The sequence below is a fragment of the Mycetomoellerius zeteki genome, unplaced genomic scaffold (genome assembly GCF_001594055.1).
Source record: "Mycetomoellerius zeteki isolate Tzet28-1 unplaced genomic scaffold, Tzet1.0 scaffold228, whole genome shotgun sequence".
Classification (NCBI taxonomy): domain Eukaryota; kingdom Metazoa; phylum Arthropoda; class Insecta; order Hymenoptera; family Formicidae; genus Mycetomoellerius; species Mycetomoellerius zeteki.
The window spans coordinates 1,709,432-1,728,793 of record NW_017257203.1 but is presented as its reverse complement, the minus strand read 5'-3'; the positions used below and the strand labels follow the sequence as shown (position 1 = coordinate 1,728,793).

Genomic DNA, 19,362 nt, shown 5'->3' with positions numbered 1-19,362 from the left:
CGTATCTGTCGATCGTCTCTTTTTTTTTTCTTTCCTTCTGTCGCAACGAGCGCGTGCCACGTAACAGCTCTATGGGTTTTAAGACGAGTAACTTCACGGTGCTCGCGTAAAGCACGCACTGAGGAAGAACGAGCTGCCGACGCGAGCAACGGACTGCAAGTCCGCGTTCGTCCGTTCACCAATTCAACCGCCGATCCACGCACCCACACGCACGCACGCGCGAGGTGGCGGAAGGGGAGAAATAAAGAGAAAAAGAGAAAGAGATCGGGTCCGGTCTATCGCAGAGAAAGAGAGAGCGAGAATGCCCGCGCGCGCGACAGAGAAAGAGAGAAATACAACGATCCGGTGGTGGAGGACGGTGAGGGTTGGAACGAAAGAAACAAGAAACAGGTAAGGCGAACGAGCCAGAACCAAGCCGGGGACGAACGCAAGGATCGAGACAGAGCTGTTGCTCCGACAATATCATTGACCCTCGTGACACTTATTGTGGAGTATCGATCGATGTTTAAGAATGCGATCATCGATAGAACGTATTAGGTATCAATTAGAATCATAAACGAAACGTGAGGGACATCGTAAAGCGATGCCGCAGTGCCAAGTGCATCATATTAATTATAGCGAATTCGATCATTTGTATTATATTAGATAATTAGTGCATTTTGGAAGCTATGCTATACATGAAATTTGCAAAGTTAAATGTAAAAGCGTAATATATGAATATTGGGAACGATTCAGTATCCGGTAATGATATTGTTATTAATATTGATATTATTTAATAGAATATATATGTATTATTTAATTGGCAAAGTTGACTATATCTAAATGCAAGATATTGCATTTAAATACTTTATAATAGAGTCTTTTTAACATTTGAACTACTATGTGTACCAAAAAAATACACAATTAACTTTTATAAGAAACTGTGTGTATCATTTTTAGGGGAAAAAAAAACACATTTATTTTAATAAAAAAAATAGTTTTGTTCATTTTTGTATATTTATTAAACTAAAATAAAGTTTTGTTTAACTATAGTGGGTTAGTTTTTCTGAATCAAATTAGTTTAAAAGTAGCTACAGTGTTAGGGTGCACTTATTTAAGATAATGCGATCGAATTCACTATTAGAATCGATATATGTATATCAAGATGTGTTCTTAGTCGACTGAACGATAGACTTTGAGATTCAAAATGAATTCTCAAATTGCTTTGCAATTTACTTGTAGTTACTTATAAGTACTAATTTAGTTTTGCTAATTTATTATAAGCGCCGATCGATGCGTGCTCCTTCTGAAATATCGATACCTACCGGAAAAAGAGCGTTTGACTGATATTTAAGAGACAGGAAAGATTGACAGGTATAGAAACGATAGAAAAGCGAAGAGAGATAAATTACATCGATGTAAATGTTCGCGTATTTTCTTTCGTACAGAATGGAAAAATGTCGGTATCTATTGTCACATCACGTACGATTCTATCGTCGCAACGCTAGAGATTGAAATTTTGTATTCATGTGCATCAAATTTCGAATTTATTGAGATTATATGTACAGATTTTCCGTATTTAAATAATTTGGAATGTCGCTCGATTTAATAACAGAGGAAATGATTACCGAGATTTTAACTTGTTGAATAATATCCGATAATTTAATTTTTGAATAACAATTGACTACATACTATAGAATTCTGGAAACCATCGCATCGCATTACCTTGTTATAAAAGCAAGGTAGAGAGAGAAGACGAAACAGAGAGAGAGAGAGAGAGAGAGAGAGAGAGAGAGAGAGAGAGAGAGAGAGAGAGAACGGATGCGAAGGCGGACATGGAAGCTCGAGATTGGTCAAGCCTCGCGTCCAGCCATGCCGTTTGCGGACAATCACTGGACCCTATCACAACTCAGGTGCGATCATAGCCATAAACTTACAGCCTACACGCGCGATTAAATGTAAGTGAGATTAATAAAATAGATATCTTAGAAAAGAAACGTAAAAGATTTTCAATAAAAACAAATTATTTGTTCAGAAAGGGTAAACAGATTTGTAATCCTTTATTTGATTAAAGGAACTATCATATATTACACTGTAAAACAAAAATTACTTTAATTACATAAAAATTACATTGAAAAATTTGCAGTTAAACTTGCAAAAAAGTTACATTAGTGTATTTTGTATTATAACTATAATATATAACGTTTTGGAGAAATTTTATTAGTCAATTAATGTTACGCTAGGACTTTGTCTTTAAAAGGAATTTTTGTTAATTATAGTTAAAAAATATTTGATAGATTCTTAATAGCCCACATAGGTTGTAACTTTGATGTAACAGATCTTATATTAATCATAAAAATATCTTTTTAAACATGGTACGTGGTTTATTAATATGCCAAAATACAAATATTAATTTGATAGAACAATTTGGTAAATAGAATTATATTCACTAATGCTAAAAAAAAGTATGAGGAACGATTACCTTTGTCCTTGTATATATTTTTATTGAATGATGTTATCATTGTACAAAATATTATAAAAATATTTTTTGAAGTTTTTCGAATTTTATCAAAATTACGTAGTCCACTGTGTAAGCTAAAACATGTGATTTTTTTCTACATATTTTACACATATTTAATATGTATATGTATACCTTATTATATATACAAAATAAAATTTTATTATAAATAAATTTTATTATATATGTAGTTACGAATGTGTAACAATAGTACATAAACTTGTACTATTGTCACATTCGTTCAAAATGGATACATTACAAGTTTTAACATCTTATTAATGTGTACATTTATCTTTCCTTGAAACCAATTCATCAAGTCTCCTTTCTAATAAGTCGGCGTCTAATCGATGTTTGCACAGATACTGACCTTCTAAAAAGAGGACTGGTATATCATATTTATACAACTGGAAATACTGTTCGTTTTCTTGTGCAGCTATGTCAACTTCTTCCAATTGGTAACGACCGGCGAAACGTAAACGCAGTTCGTTCTTTAAAATGTCGCAAAGCAGACATGGACTCTTTGTGTACAATGTTAATTTTGGTGGAGAAGATATCGGATGAGACCTAAAAATCATATAACATGCTTCCACTTTTGAGAGATCTCCTTTGAACATTACAGTTCAACATAAAAGTCAAGAAAATTAATCAAGTTACTGATGTAAAAGAATTTATTTCTATATATTCATACAACAAAATATATAATGCAACGAGACATGTGTTTTGAGTACAATACATACAATAAAATGTATAACAAAAATATATCATAAAAAATGTTTTTTTAAACATTTACTTTCATGTATTTGTTTGAAAGTCATTCTGTATGTACATACATTGTAGAAAAATGCAAAATGCTCTATAAAACAATAATCTTAAGTAAGAAAAGCTGAAACTTTTCAGTTACAGTATTTTAACAACTATTTAACAGTTATACGATACTTTAACAACACACTGTTTAGTATAAAAATAACTGCTTTTTTATATACGATTCATATTATCGATATTAAAAATAGATTTCCCGGTTTGTGTTAAATGGAAATGGCATCCATGATGATCTTCGAACTTACAATTTCTCAATCAGGATTGATGACGCTCCACCGCCTCCGTTGCAAATTGATGCGACGCCTTTTTCTCCAGCTTTAAGTGCATGCACCAAGTGTATTACGATACGTGCTCCTGACATGCTATAAGATTTATATTAATTTTATAATATGTATTAAGGCCCAGTTCTACAACTCATGGTTAACTCTTAACCGAGGTTCAACTTATTCATTGTCTCTTACTAATTTTAGAATTGGAAAGGGATGAGAAACAAATTGAACCTCGGTTAAGAGTTAACCGTGAAACTGGGCCTAAGGCGTACGAAATAATAAAATGTATCCAAATAACTCACCCTATGGGATGTCCAAGTGAAACGGCACCACCGTGAACATTTACCTTGGCAGGATCGATGTCAAGTAATTTCTGATTTGCCACAACCACCGCGCTAAATGCTTCATTAATTTCCCAAAGAGCTATATCGTTCTTATTAACTCCAGCATTTTGAAGCAGCTAAAGGCATGAAAACAAAAATTTTAGTATTTTCCTACTCTAGAAAAACTATTATATACCAGTAAAAAATTCACCGATGGCACTGCAAAAGCCGGTGCAATTGGAAAATCTATAGGATCCGTTGCCGCATCCTGAAAAGCGACAACCCTAGCCAAAGGCTTGAGATTCAGTTTTTGAGCAACATCACTGGTCATCAAGATTAAAGCAGCAGCACCATCATTTAGAGTAGACGCATTTCCAGCTGTCACTGTACCATTCTCTTTCTGGATATAATAAGAATACATATGTAGAGGAAGTGTATATTAGAGACAAAAACTTCAAATACAAATAAATTAGCAGAGTACAACTTTACCTGAAAAACTGTGTTCAATTTGCTAAACTTCTCGAAGTTGACTCTTTTATATTCCTCATCTGCAGTAAAACTTACATCCGGTTTACCCTTTTTTTGAGGGACGTTAACAGATACAAGTTCATCCTTAAATATATTATTATCATAAGCTGCTGCACTGCGTTTGTAACTACTAATGGCATATTCATCTTGTTGCTGACGAGTAATATTAAGTTTTTTAGCCGTATTTTCAGCACAGTTACCCATGTGACATTTATTGTAAACATCAGTCAATCCATCAAACACAATTCCATCCTGTTAAATTTTTTAATGTTGATCACTTATATAAATGTAAATGTATGGACAATTTTGTTTTATAACACATGATACATATATAGAAACTAATAGGAAAAATAAATACAGGGATTATTCAACCTCAAGTTTTACTCCACCATACGACGTTTCACCACGTGATAAATAATATGGCACATTGGACATAGATTCCATACCACCGGCTAAAACGATCTCTTGATGACCACATTGTAGAGACTGAGAAGCCAACATGACACTTTTCATGCCACTTGCACAAACTTTGTTTACTGTTGTACATATTGTTGACGTTGGAAGACCTAATAACAAATATATTAAATTTCATTAATATTTTATAGAGTGCTTTTCTTTTAGCAGACACAATCGATACAAACGTTACTCTACGTTCTTCTTAGCATTCAATGAATAACTAGTATAAAATAACATATGTGTCGATTATCTCCTAAAAGAAAAGTAGCCATAATAAATTTTGACATATTTTTCAATTTGTCAAAAAATTTTATTATTACAAAAATTAGTAAAATATGGCTAACTGTAAAAAAAATTGAATGCATTTTCAAGACCTGCAAATAATGCAGCCTGTCTCGCTGGTGCTTGACCCGAAAAAGCTTGACAAACATTGCCCATATATATCTCTTTAACTTGTTCTTTGGTAATACCAGCTCTTTCAATAGCTGCCTGAAGATATAATTTAATTATTGATCACTTATACCGTTATGTGATATTAATTATAAATATTAATTATATATTTCTGTATTAAATCCTTACTTGTACAGCTATTGCACCAAGCTTAGTAGCTGACATGCTTGATAGAGATCCAAGGAATGAACCCATTGGGGTACGCACAGCACTAACTATCACAACATCATTTAATTTGACCTTTGAACTATACAAACGCTTGCTCATAAAATTCATCTGAAAAAGAAATCATTTTTAAAGTTCCCTGTAAACTTTCAATTAAACTTAAAAAAATTATATCTTTTAAAACTATAAAAAATATGCGTTATACAAGTCATACTTAATAAATAATAATAAGTCACTTTATCTGATATATGATTGTAATGCAAAGTAGATTACATGTACAAAAATAATACAATATGCTTTGTAATTACAATTTAAAAAAAAATCAAAATATATTAAAAAGAAATTTTAATTAATCATTACTTACTTTAGCTAATCTCGTTACAGTCGCCATAATAAATAATAGATTTATTAAAATAGAAATATCTCAATGTGCAGTCGCTATCTCAGAGGCCCACTATCGTAAAACAAACGCAAAATGGTGTTTCTTGGTTAGGTGTATTCACCTTTGCCCTCTTGAGTCTTGTGACGTTTCTATATTGTCGAGAAGAGAAATATTTCATCTTCCTTTTTTTAATTTTTGCTTCAAAAGATATTTTAATACTCGTCGGTGATATTTTAATATCACCGACGAGATGCTATTAATTAAAGACGGCCGGCTATGGGCAATTTTCGTGACCATCAATAGGAAATGGGATCCCGAGGATACAGCAGAGAAAATTGAAGAATGAAAACATTATCGATAATTGATACAAATAATCAAATTCGAATGATAACATTAAAATTACAGTTTTAAATAAAAATCGAGTATTATTTTAAATTTTAACCATATATACACATCTACGAAACTAATAAATCATAAAATTAGTACAATATTATCAGTTTTTTTACTCTTAATCACTTCAATATTAACAAGGACGCGAACTCCCATAAGGATGTCGGTCTTTAATAATATCACCGACGAAATATTTTATTATTTATTAGTTTAGTAGACGTGTTTATCAGTGTACGTGCATTTAAAACTCAATAATACTCGATTTTTCTTAAAAATTGTGATTTCAGTGTTATCGTCAAAGTTCGATTATCAACAGAGATAATAACTGCAGAGAAAAAATTGTAATTTTTCAGCAATATATAGGATATTATAGCTTTACAAATATGTATATTTATTTATAGAGCATTTATGTAATAAAATATCATGAATTTAATAATGTATTAGTCAAATATTTATGTTAATAATGGCACATTTATATCAATTGTCGATAATGTCAGCGTTCTTCGATTATCTCCGGGCCCTTGGGGCCCTTTTTATATCGCCGAAAATTTACCCAGGGTTGACGGTCTTTAATAGTATCTCGTCGGTGACTTTACCAAGAAGTTGGAACAATCGGCCCTAAATCACTTAAATTTTAACAGTCAAGAGAACTTCCATATAAGCGCCGACCGTCTTTAATAGTATTTGATCGGTGGCGATATACAAGATATTATAGCATTAAAAGTATGCATACTTATTTATGTAGCATTTATATAATAAAAAATTATGAAATATACATTATTAAATTCATGATTTTTTTATTATATAAATGCTGCATAATTGATACAAATTTGCGATTTTTAACACAAATATATTTAGATAATACCTATTATCCAAATATATTTATATTAAATACGCTCGAAATAAGAACGGATTTGAATACCGCCCTATTTGGCGATACTGTCGATAAAATCGTAGTATCGAAAATGGATGAGGTGGGTGTCCATGCTAACAAGTGTTGCCAGTGCAGACTCTTTATTCGTAGAAAATAGCAAATACGCACTTTATTAATTATTATTTTTTACAGTGTTGAATCTACAGACTAATCGACACTATCATTTTATCGAAAATGTCATAAAATAGATATCAATTTTTCATATCGTTAAAGTGGACGTTGATTCGCTGATCTATGGAATTATGACCTTTATGATACTTTTGATGAGTTCTGTAAGACACGAAAAAGGCTGGAGCCTGGAATGCTCTCAGTGGATGTCAGCTCACAGCATTTGACAACACTCAGCAGCACTCAGCAGCGAGTTTTTGGGCTTCTCTTCGAAATTATTGAGTGTTTACCCGATCAGTGGTTGGTTTTCTCCAGTTTTCTTTGATAAATACAGTCTATGCATTTTTTTTGTATGTTGGGTCCCTAAATCGATAGTCGTAATTATTTGACTTGTGTTACGTGTTCGAGGCGTGTTCAACAATTCAGCAAATTGTCATTATAAAGACTTGTTAAAATTCAGCGATATCACTTCCTGAATTAGTCTACATTTTAATCAGTTGATAAATTTAAAAATTTACCAAGTTGATTTACTATGAGTTTCCTTATCAGTGCAGACAATAATCTGACTCGACGAGAATGAACGTCGAAGAAAACAGGCTCAGGACGTTTCGTGGCAAGTGGCCGGCCAACGCCGCTGTCGATCCAACGCGTCTCGCGAAAGCGGGATTCTATTACACCGGACATGACCTAGAGGTTCAATGTTTTTTTTGTGGCACGAGGATATCCGACTGGAATTATGGTGATCATGCTATGGTTCGTCATCGAACGAAAGCGCCCAAATGTCCTTTCGTCCTTGCACCGACCAACACTATCAACATTCCCTTCATATCTGGGATAGCTGAAAACGCTGCTGCAGAATCATCAACGCATCAACAGTCATCTGCTGCTGATCACTCGCAATGGTCCAGCAGTGTCGAAAACAATCCAAGCCTACCACAAAGGTCTATGGATCCCCTTAAGGAATATGGTACCCTTGTAGAAAGGATAGTGTCATTTCAGAAGTGGCCAAAAACAAGTATTATCCATCCACACAAGTTGGCCATGGCAGGATTTTATTATCTTCAAAGTGAAGATATGGTAAGAAAATGGTCCTCTAATATATAAAGATTGTTTGTAAATCTATTGCAATTTTATCAGAAATTTTTTGTAAAGAATAAAGTTTTATATATTATCTGAAAAAATGTTACGCTTGCATAACATTTTGTACAAATAACAGGTGGAATGCGCATTTTGCAGAGGTGTCATAATGAATTGGAAACCTGGTGACAATCCAGATAGTGTGCACAGATTGAATTTTCCAAATTGTGATTTCTATATGAAGCTGGAACCAGTAGAGGGTATATTATTATTTTAATAATACTCTTGAGACTCATGAATATTCAATCTTGCTTTAATCTAACTAAATATATAAAACTTGTATACTGTCAATTACTAATCGTGGTTTTATTTCAATAGAGCTATTTGGATTTGTTTGTGTCGTGCCTGAAAGTCGAACGAATATGCCAGGAATACAGGTACATAAGACACCTCAAAGACCAGGATTTGCAATGTATGAAAAAAGATTGCAAACCTTTAAGGGATGGCCAAAAAATCTTAAGCAAACTCCAGAAATGTTAGCCGAGGCTGGATTCTATTATAGCGGTCAGAATTATATTTATCTTTTAAATTATTAGATCTTTTTTCCACGAAATGTTTGTTCTAACGACTAATCTTATGTATTTGATATAGGATACGAAGATCAAGTTAGATGTTTTCATTGCGATGGAGGATTACGAAATTGGCAACCAACGGATGATGTATGGGTTGAACATGCACGATGGTTTTCGAGTTGTTTCTTTGTAAATCTTGTGCGTGGACAGGACTTTGTCAAATATTGCGTTGATAATAGAAATTTTGATCTTTCGGTAATTGTCATATTCCACTTTTTTTATGATTTTATGAATTTAGTTAGATAATATAAATTTTATATTGTAAAAACAATATAATGTCTAGATTCTATAATATACATAAGATGCATTTTATATATTACGTAACATGTGATATTTTTTAAATTTCGTTATGTATACAGATTATCACTGGCATGCCAGAAGATAATGCCACAGAGTCTTCAGTTGAATCTGTTTCAACTTCACAAAATAGCAAACCAGATGATACAATAGCATCTGCGACAGATATCGTAGAAACTTTAGGTGCATCTGTTTCGACAGTTTCGCAATCTAGTGAACCAACTACACCAGTAGATGTCACAAAAGCTATGGTTGCATCTCTTTCGACAGTTTTACAACCCAGTGTATCGATAACGAATGCAGAGGTTGAGAAACTTTTAGAAACAGCTCCAGCTAAGGTAAGTAGAATGATCAAATTGTACATATGTATGTATTACATTAAAATTAAAAAAAAACTTTGCAATGTTTTTATCAATTCAAACTCTGTATATGAAGAAAACAAGAAAAACAAGTAAAAAAATTGACGATGAAAACTCTTTGTCAGCGATTTGAAAAACTCAAATGTTCCTAATTATTCCTAATTAAGATTAATTAATTTGATATGACTTCTTTTTCTCTCAATATAGGCTGCTCTTGAAATTGGACTACAAGTAGATAGAGTAAAGAGAGCTCTGAAGAACAGAATGGAAAGAGTTGGCGTACCGTATACTGATGTTGCACAACTTATACAAGATGTTCTGCACCACCAAGTTATGGAAGAAAATAATAGGTATGGAAAATACAGCACGCGTATGTTACATGTAATTAGAAATAATCAAATTGTTGAGGTACTACTGAGAATTATGCTTTTTTTCTTTAGCCTTGATAACAGCACTTCTAACTCACCTACTTCAGAATTGAATAATTTGTTTAATCAAGTTACCATACAAATGACTAATAATTCCGCAAATAAGAATGGTACACAAGAATCTGACGCATTTGAAAGAGATCTCGAAAAGAAAACGGATAACGAATCAGATGATTTTAGTAAGTATATCATCAGATAAATATCATATTATTATTTGATATTATCTATGTGATCTGTGAAATCAGTTACATACCACTCATCTATTGTTTTTATCGTTATCACACACTATTGCGACTCAAGATTTTTTATTAATTTTATTAATAAATAATTCGATTTATTTTATCAACACTTATTCCAGGGATAAGTGTTGATAAAATTAATAAAAAATCTTAACTGATATAACTTCTTGATGCAATGTTCTTTTGTGTGAAAGATTTCTTCCTTGTAAAGCTGTATCATGCCTTCTACATCCTATGCATATGTAATTTGATTTCTTGAAAAGAAATGTGCACACATGTATCTAAATAGCTCGTATCACTTTTTTGCAGTGGCTTTGCAAGAGGAAAACAGAAAATTGAAGGAGGCTCGTTTATGCAAAGTTTGTATGGATCACGAACTAGCCATAGTATTTTTACCTTGTGGACATTTAGCAACGTGTAGCAACTGCGCACCGGTTTTTGCGAGATGTCCATTATGCAGATTCAGGATTCATGGATATGTCCGTATTTTTTTGTCTTAAACTAGAGTATACATAATCATAACTATCATAACTAGAGTATAATAACATTAAACTAGAGTATAAATCTAGCGCCAGATTATGCGCGATTCGTGGTTCAAGATTCGCAGTTTGCTATTTAAGATTTGCCAATGGTTTTTTATGAAATCAAAGGAAGTGTGAATCATCATAAATTTATCAATTCATGGTGATTTAAGCGATTGGATTGTTAACTACGAACCGTTAATAGATTGTGAAGATATCAACAAATAATGAAATGTATTATTAATTGCAATGAATGACAAACATTATAAATTATATGAATCGAGCATAATCTAGCGCTAATTTAAGGCAGGCCCGCAAAATGTGATGAAGATTGATGAGAGCTACTAAAAAATCGAATTCATATCATTTCTTCTTATTTATGTTATTTAAAATGTTTTACTTATAAATGTCTCTCGTTTGTTATAATTTTATTTGATAACAATAATGTAAAATATCTCAGCTAATTTTATAAAAGTGGAAAAGTATAAAGAAAAATAACAATTGCGACTGATTACAGATTTGATCTACAATTATTATTGAACTATAATAATTATTATTTGTATATTATATATATCAATTCAATTTTTACAGATTCATGATAAATCATTATATCGTTGTTAATTTAGTAAAATATTAATCTCTAATATCACATTGAGATCATTAGCTTGTACATATAACTTTGCTATATTATTTATGTATTAATATCTTGGTAATATACATTAAATATACTATAAACTCGATCATAATAATATAATCCAGTCAACAAAAAGTGTCATGTGAAGATATTTATTTGAGTATATGTTGATGAAACAAACATGAAAGCTTTCTGATAAGACTATTGGAATTTAAATGGTTGCTTAAGACACAAGGACATGTACAAAAGAGACACAATTTCGCTTAATGCTGATACGTCTCCATGACGTTGCATCGTGATAAAATATATGTGTATGTGAACGTTGTTTCTCACAGATAATATATATAACAGACAAAATAGTGAAAGCGATATAAAAATCAGTGTTGTTGTGTTTGCCGAGGGTGAGTACAAAAAACATAAAATGATCAAATCGATTATGATTCGATAATTTTAGAGATAAACAAATGACAGAAATAATACATATATATGTATGTATATACATAGCCATACTAGTTTCTAGTCTTAGCATGTAAGCTTAAGGCCAATATTACATTTGTCCGTTTTTGTGGCACGACAAATTTTTCAAGCCTATTGATTGGTTATCGAATAGACAGATCTGAGAACCTATTAACAACAATAATTTGAAGTTATAGATAATCTGAACAATGTATTCAAGATTTTTTTACCGGTCTTTTACCTGAGTAAAACTCTCCTCAAATGGAAAACGGAGTTCAATAACTGTTTGAGTCCCTTGGAATCCCTGGTTTCGCCTAATCGAAGAGAAACGATTGATTCTCGGAGTTGACGAACGAACTATATTGAAAAGCAACTAAAGCGAGTCTCTGCTCCCCGAAGAGGCTCTGACTTGATCTACGGATCAATATAACATTCTGGCACTTTGACCTTCATTGGAGAGGTCGGAAAGCCATCCAGGGGAAAAAGAAGAAGAATCTAAGAACTTCTCTGTCCGCAGTCAATTAATACGCTTGAAAAAATTTATACGTTACAAAATATTTATTGTATGACAAAAAACAGACGAATGTAATATTGGCCTAAGAAACAAACTCGGCCAGGATCATTCCAAAGAAATAATTAAAGAAAAATATCTTCATATTTGTACAGTTTCGTTTCGTTTTGTTGAAAGTATGAAATAGAGATTAATATAAATGTGATATCCGTAATGTCTGTGAAGCGAAAATGTATAGTAATTAGATGTGTATAAGCGAACGGTTATGTAAAATATCGAAGAAAGATTTTATGTTACATCAGATTTATAATATATCGTATATAGCATTGTAAAATAGAAATTCGTCGCGAAATCGATGTCAAATGTCATGTACTTTGAATGTATATAAAATATAAAGAATTTCACACGTATCTCTTTTGAGTTTTTTTTTCTAAGTGACGCGATTGTCGTTGACCATAGAATTTCAAGACCATAATTAAGTCGCATTCTTGAACTTGATTATGTCGCGATAAACACGTATTCGGATAACCTCACCGATTACAGTAAGAAGTTTCTATTTACATTTCTTTTATTTTCACACAATTCTTATACAAGGGAAGTTTCATAACTGTCCGGAACCGATTTGATTCTCCAGGAAATATGTTGTTAAACACGAAAATCTAAGAGATACGTATTTTTTTATACTTCCGACGGCTCGAAATAGAAATACCGTTTTTTTTTTTCAAACAGTTGTTTAACCCCTTAAACATGAGTTAGCGCACGTATAAAAAAATACGTGTCTTTTAGATTTTTGTGTTCAACAACGTATTTCATGGAGAATCAAATCGGTTCCGGACAGTTGTGAAATTTCCCTTGTTAGTATCAAATAAGAGTTAAATTTCAAAGTTATTTCGCAAAAGCAAAATCAGATTAATTTATAACAGATCTGTGTTGGTTTTTTCTTACTTTTTAATTTATTTATTATTAGATTATTATATGTTATTTTTTATCTATTTTTTTAATTTATCACAAAATTGCAGTTTTTCTAAAAAAAAGAATGTTCTCTCTCTCTTCTCTCTCTTTATGTTTTCCTTAATATTACGCGATTCCTGCAGTTGCTATTAAATATTTTTTCCCAATGTCACATAAGATCCGGGCGTTAATTTTTTTTTCGAGAAAACAATCAGATTTCCCTCCAAAAAAAATTTATTATAATTAACACGTACTCGATATGAAATAATTTTCGGATTAGCCAAAAATTGTAGAAATTAAAAATTAATGATAGTCTTGTGAATAAGTCCGTCCCTAATGTCTCGGCACTTCCCAGCTGTTGCCAGCTGCTTCCAACAACCCCTACAAACACAGCAGACCGACCAATGCTGTGCAATGCTGTGACCTCATCTGTTAGAGGCTGCCCTTCGTGCCATTCATCCTCCCCACTACTATCACCCTTCCCTTGCCTTGTCCTCGGTCACCTCGATCATCGTTGGTGGAGAATTCCAGCCTGCAACGAGTTTGGCGCCGTGTAGCTTTTGTCAAACGATTCATTAAGCCCTGTGTCATAATTGGAAACTCCCAGAACCGTTTTTCTCCTTCTCTTCCTTCCGCTTCGCCCGAATGCAAAAATCAGTAGCCTGGTCTCTTATTCTGGAACATTTTCCGCCCGTCAGCCACACTCGAGTGAGTCGTAGCTTTCCGGCACGTCACGATCAAATCGAGTTGAGTCGCAGGTCTCATTATTCCGGACAGCTGAGCGGGGACTGTGAGCAATACTGGATCTTAGTGGATAACGGATAGCCTGAATAATAGACGATATTTCTGAAGCACCATGCGGAAGAGCATCGCAACGAAAAGTCGCGAGAACCGGCTTCCGTTTTCAGCGGTTTTCAGTGAGGGATCACCAGTGACGAAAGTGTTAAGGAGAAGAATAGCAACACACGCCTTATCAGCTGTTATCAACGGTATGTTGACGCCTTGAATCACTTGAATGGAAACGGTGCGACATGGTAGGAAAGTACAGATAGGTGTAGATAAGAATGCTTGTTCCGTTCCTCCCTCCTTCGTTTCCTCTCTTTATCATTCTTGTATAAACGTCGATAAATCATTTCCAAGAATCATCAATTTCCAAGAAAGATTGATTTCTCTATCACTCCCAATCGGCTTCTATTTTTTCTCTCTCTCTCTCTCTCTCTTTCATTATCATTCACTCCGCCTTTAGTGCCTTTGAATCGGGAAATTTCTTTCTCTTTTTTTCTCTCTCTTTATTTCTTTCTCTTCCGCTTAGGGATAAAAAGCGAGTGTTACGAAGAGGACGTGAATAATTCACGAAACGCACACGCACGCACCGGCTGCGTCACGCCGTGTGTGACGTTCTTTCTCTTTCGTACAAAGGCACGGCTTGGTACGCGAAACATTCTGCCCGTTCTCGCCATTTATCATGTCGCGGTCTCTACATTCATCCCTTTTTCTTTATTTCGCTCAATCTTTCTCTCACTTGTCACCTCTCTCTTTTGCCGGTTGACAAATTTTCATCTTATGAGATTATTGGGATTATTCTCATTTTAGCTTGTAATTCTTATTCATTCTTACTGTGATTCAATCTTAACAAAGGAAAGTGGTCAGATGTAAGGTTTCGGACAGAGTTTGTGGGGTGTCATTATTTCAAGGTAATAGCTGGCTTCCGTAAACACGAATCGATCCAAAAAAAACTCTAAAAGGACCACTCCAAAAGCTTTCTCGACTACTCAGCTTACTATTCACAGCTGGAGATTGTAGCGAGGGACATTTCTCACTCTCGAGTCAAACAATCATCGTTGCTCGATTTTCGCTGACTCGAGCCTTATTTTCATTGGGCGTCCTTGTTTAATATATAGGTTGAACAAAGACATCTATCGTATGGGTCGCGGACTAAGCGCACGCCCAGGTAGAACCCGGAGTCATAATTGTGTCATAATGGTATCACAGAACGTCATCATGACGTCATTTGATACCTAAAAATTGACTTGTAAGTGACGAATGAGGTCATGGTGACGTCCTCATGACTTCTGTGTTCTACTTGGACGGTGCAAACCAAGCTGTTGATTCGCGCTGATTTCGTGCTGACTTAACGTCTTTTAAACGCACCGACTCGAGAGTGAAAGAGAGTGAGATGTGCCCCTCGGATTGTAGAAAGATCGTTTTCGAAAATCCGGAGACACGGCGCTAAGACATGGCGCGATATTGATTTGCTGTAAAAAAATATTAATTTACTTGTACTGTACACAATTATAGGTTCACTGTAGTAAATCTATAAGGCTATACTTTACTCGAATGTAGTCTTAATTAATTAGCCTGTTTAAAGAAAAAGAATTACACAAGACTAAAAGTAATTGCTTTTCATTGCTTTTTGGGCGCTGAATACGATCATGCTTATCAAATTACAATACTTTATCGATTATGTTGTAATTTTGAGAAATTTGTGTGTAGTTAAAATTACAAAATAAATCTATTTTAATGTATCTTTTACATTGTAAAGTAAAAGTTTAAATGTGATGTATTTGGAGAAGTTTTATTATAATAGTCACAAAATTAATTCTCCGTCTGCAATCATATTTTTAGATTTAATCCAAATTGCAGACGGAGGATTAAGCATGTTCATTTTTTAAATTACGTTAATAATTAAATATGTCAAGTAATTATGTCAAAATTAAGTATTGTCAAGTTTGTAATTATGTTCGTAATTATTAGATTAGTCTCAGCGATTTTAAAGCTCCTTAAGTTTGAATAATACATTAAAAAACATTTGTTGTATTCTTAATGATCTATTCAACAAGCTGACATTAATTATCATTCTGACATCAAAATGACGACAAATAACGTCAGCATGTTTGCTGGGTATGTAGGTGACTTTGACCTAATATTAGGCAATAGATCTAATATTAACATCATCATAAATCATCTTTTTAGCCATAATCGACAATAAAGTTGTTTTAAGGATTAAATACTAATAAATATTTAATTTTAATTGCACACAATGAAACATATATTAAAATATTATATGTTAAATATTACATATTAAAGTAGCTCCGCTTTGCAAATTTTTCAACTTTGTGACATGATAGAACTGTTTGGTAAATGGGATCGTATTCAATGCTCAAAAACCTACGCGAACCGATTCTTGGAAAGTTATTTATTGAACAATATCACGGAGGCACAGAGGAAATCGCAATAATAATAAAAAAATCTTATCGCGATACTGTATCTAATCTTTATTGTTTTCGATAACCTGAAGTGTCGACAAAGGTCATTTAGTTGTTGTGTCAGGCCGATTAGAATCTGTCAAACACAATGACTCCTTAGTGACAACGTAGAAAATCATTCAAGATAAGCATGACGTTGCTCATTTTTTGATAAGCTATCGAGAAAATATCTCTAGACATAATGATAATCTCTGAATTTTATGGAAAATTTATATTCCCTTTAAGATTAACCTTTAACTTTAGAAATTATTAAAAGCGCTACTATAATTAGATTCTTGCTAGAAATTGATTTTTCCATTAATAAAAAATAGAATAATTTCTTTTGCAGTAAACGTTTTTATTAGTAAAAATTTCATTTCAATTGTAGCTTTAAATTAATACCATCCTTTATTTGTATAAGGAATTAATTACAAAAAATTAATTCTTATTTAAATTCCTCAAATTTGGATTAATTATTCAATTATTATGCATCATTAAGTTCTCTTAAATGTATAAAATTTTCTCAATGAAATATAAATACACGTAGGTCACTGATATTACGTTGGAAACAACGCGGGTATTAAATGAACCCATGTCTAAAGATTTTATGTAATATGTATTACATAATTCGTCGTAGAAATCAGCGCTATTAATAGAATGTTACAAATAGTTTCGCTTATATTGCATAACGACTGAAGAATGCAGTGATAATCTTTCCTTGTATTTCCGATTATTAAGAATTTCTAATTCAGAAAACAAGGAGCGTAAATACCTGTATTATCGCGTAGTAATTATTTAGTGTGGCAATAATAAGATAAACGCCGGCGAGAGAGAATACCTCATCGCAACGTATACGTTCCAACGCGACGAACAATAGTTTTCGAATGAAAACTATTGAGTTAAGTGTATATATGAATGCTGTGGAACGATAACTTTGCGCAGATGTAAGTTTATACATTTATTTCGCTCCTCGTGCTATTTGAAGAATATTATAAAATCGGTCGTAGAAGCTATTTTATGTAATAAGAAAATTGAATTTATTTTAGTTTAATAATCTTGATGAGGTATTAAAAAACTTATTAAAATTCAGAATATGTTTTGAATAAATTTGATTTTCTCAGCACATTTTTATATTATTTCTGCTGCTATATTTCGAATAGAAAAAATTCAGCCTCGAGTATTGTGTACGTGTGTGTGTGTTGGAATTGTGGAATACGCTTTTTGTACCAGACTATGTAAAAAAGAAAAGAGATCCGCCTGTCATTTGTGTTAAACTTCGTGATCATTCTTCAAATTCCACGATAATATCCTACCTTTTTTTCAAAGGAAGAGAAAAGCTTACGTGCCTATCTCTGTCTACCTGTTATACCTGAGTAAGATCCCGCATACTTTTGTCAAAAGCGAGCAATAGAAAGAATATACGAAGGAATTTGCCATAAGTCACGTTTACTTCTTCTTTTTGCAGATTCTTGCACGAACGGAACCAATTAGAGACTATTTGACCATGAAGTGGTATGTGCGTAGAACTGTCGACTTAACAACTTGTGATGAAACAGATTACTCGGATTATCGCTTCGAAATCGTAAGATTGAATTCTTTCGCCATGTGGCCTGTGTCAACCATGGATCCCAAAAAGCTCGCGGCCGCCGGTTTCTTCTACACTAAAAAAGAAGATGCAGTAAAGTGCTTTGAGTGCAAAATTATTTTGTCAAGCTGGATGGACGGCGATAATCCCAAGGTCGAGCATCAACGTTGGTCCGGAAGATGTAAATTCATCCGGGATCTTCCTTGTGGAAATGTACCAATCGGCACCGATCCCAGCACGATTCCCAAAGTATCCAAACGAGTAGATACTTGCGGACTTTACGGCGTCAAGTACATGCCGCTGTCTGGTCCGGACAATGATCTGCAGATTGAAAGTGCCATGAATTCTGACTCCACATTTACTGATCTGAATGACGATATTGACATTACGGTCTTCTGGGACGCCGATACGAACGCCCATGTCACGGCCAAGCTCAGCGACGTGTTAGGCTCGAAACAGCCCACATACGCTTCCTATGAGCGTAGATTACGTTCTTTCGCAATATGTACTTCCGATACGATATGTGAGAAAAAAGAAGAATTGGCTAAAGCTGGTTTCTTCTATCTTAGCGGCCTTTTTGAACCTTCTGATCAAACGATGTGTTTCTACTGCGGAAAATGTTTGAGAGCTTGGGAACAGACGGATGATCCTGTGGAAGAGCACATTAAGTGGTATCCCCAATGCAATTTTATCAAGAAGATATTAGCAAAGGAACAGTTAAAGAAGAAAAGCGAACTGTGCGCAGAACGGACAGACCATGAGAGTGAGACTAATCCTACAGATGCTACGACTACCGTTTGATAATTTAATTCAATATTCTTAATAAACGAACTATCCTTTTATCAAATCTGACTGAAGCCTAATGATAAGGCTGCATTATAATAAAGAAGCATGCAACATATATTTACATGCGAAATATTGTGTTTGTGTTAGACAATACGTACGAGAATCATTAAATTAGATATCAATTTTTTTTATAATAAAGATACATTTAGACATGTTTAATCATCTGATATGCTTAAGAACGATTTACTATAATCTAGTTAAATAAAAAATGCTTAATGACATGACTCATTAGCGAATCAGTACTACACATATATTGTAAT

General features: G+C 33.4%; 4 protein-coding genes across 6 annotated transcripts; 2 read left to right on the top strand and 2 right to left on the bottom strand.

The window, feature by feature from the left end:
- Positions 1–2,772: 2,772 nt before the first annotated feature.
- On the bottom strand, positions 2,773–3,128 carry LOC108723210 (glutaredoxin-like protein C5orf63 homolog). Its single transcript, XM_018448770.1, has one exon. The coding sequence runs from the start codon at positions 3,109–3,111 to the stop codon at positions 2,773–2,775; it is 339 nt and encodes a 112-aa protein (XP_018304272.1). The 5' UTR covers positions 3,112–3,128.
- A 346-nt stretch (positions 3,129–3,474) lies between these two features.
- Acat1 (Acetyl-CoA acetyltransferase 1) lies at positions 3,475–6,007 on the bottom strand. Its single transcript, XM_018448807.1, has 8 exons — positions 5,872–6,007; positions 5,472–5,618; positions 5,267–5,381; positions 4,809–5,002; positions 4,398–4,688; positions 4,120–4,308; positions 3,888–4,045; positions 3,475–3,678 (listed from the first exon to the last, which is right to left on the bottom strand). Exons 1-8 carry the CDS (start codon positions 5,896–5,898, stop codon positions 3,558–3,560), a joined length of 1,242 nt encoding a protein of 413 aa, XP_018304309.1. The 5' UTR covers positions 5,899–6,007; the 3' UTR covers positions 3,475–3,557.
- A 1,530-nt stretch (positions 6,008–7,537) lies between these two features.
- Positions 7,538–10,923, top strand: Diap2 (Death-associated inhibitor of apoptosis 2). Its single transcript, XM_018448792.1, has 9 exons — positions 7,538–7,621; positions 7,871–8,398; positions 8,538–8,658; positions 8,777–8,962; positions 9,050–9,225; positions 9,390–9,665; positions 9,894–10,036; positions 10,127–10,293; positions 10,663–10,923. The coding sequence occupies exons 2-9, from the start codon at positions 7,898–7,900 to the stop codon at positions 10,851–10,853; spliced, it is 1,761 nt and encodes a 586-aa protein (XP_018304294.1). The 5' UTR covers positions 7,538–7,621; positions 7,871–7,897; the 3' UTR covers positions 10,854–10,923.
- A 2,830-nt stretch (positions 10,924–13,753) lies between these two features.
- Positions 13,754–19,344, top strand: LOC108723256 (baculoviral IAP repeat-containing protein 7-B). Of its 3 annotated transcripts, none has more exons than XM_018448824.1 (2): positions 13,754–14,415; positions 18,137–19,344. In XM_018448824.1, the coding sequence occupies exon 2, from the start codon at positions 18,176–18,178 to the stop codon at positions 19,055–19,057; it is 882 nt and encodes a 293-aa protein (XP_018304326.1). In that variant the 5' UTR covers positions 13,754–14,415; positions 18,137–18,175; the 3' UTR covers positions 19,058–19,344. The 3 variants fall into 3 exon arrangements, with proteins under 3 accessions (XP_018304326.1, XP_018304327.1, XP_018304329.1); XM_018448825.1 differs by lacking the exon at positions 13,754–14,415 and adding an exon at positions 17,585–17,615; XM_018448827.1 differs by lacking the exon at positions 13,754–14,415 and adding an exon at positions 17,968–18,044.
- The last annotated feature ends 18 nt before the right edge of the window (positions 19,345–19,362 follow it).

Bases quoted from the DNA above. Each gene is read 5' to 3' on its own strand.
- LOC108723256 (XM_018448824.1), top strand. From the start codon at position 18,176: ATGAAGTGGTATGTGCGTAGAACTGTCGACTTAACAACTTGTGATGAA.
- Diap2 (XM_018448792.1), top strand. From the start codon at position 7,898: ATGAACGTCGAAGAAAACAGGCTCAGGACGTTTCGTGGCAAGTGGCCG. The intron at 9,226-9,389 runs GTAATTGTCATA...TTATGTATACAG, and splicing joins ATAGAAATTTTGATCTTTCG to ATTATCACTGGCATGCCAGA. The intron at 10,037-10,126 runs GTATGGAAAATA...TTTTTTCTTTAG, and splicing joins GTTATGGAAGAAAATAATAG to CCTTGATAACAGCACTTCTA.
- LOC108723210 (XM_018448770.1), bottom strand. From the start codon at position 3,111: ATGTTCAAAGGAGATCTCTCAAAAGTGGAAGCATGTTATATGATTTTT.
- Acat1 (XM_018448807.1), bottom strand. From the start codon at position 5,898: ATGGCGACTGTAACGAGATTAGCTAAA. The intron at 5,003-5,266 runs GTCTTGAAAATG...ATTTGTTATTAG, and splicing joins ACAGGCTGCATTATTTGCAG to GTCTTCCAACGTCAACAATA. The intron at 3,679-3,887 runs GTGAGTTATTTG...TAAATCTTATAG, and splicing joins TCACTTGGACATCCCATAGG to CATGTCAGGAGCACGTATCG.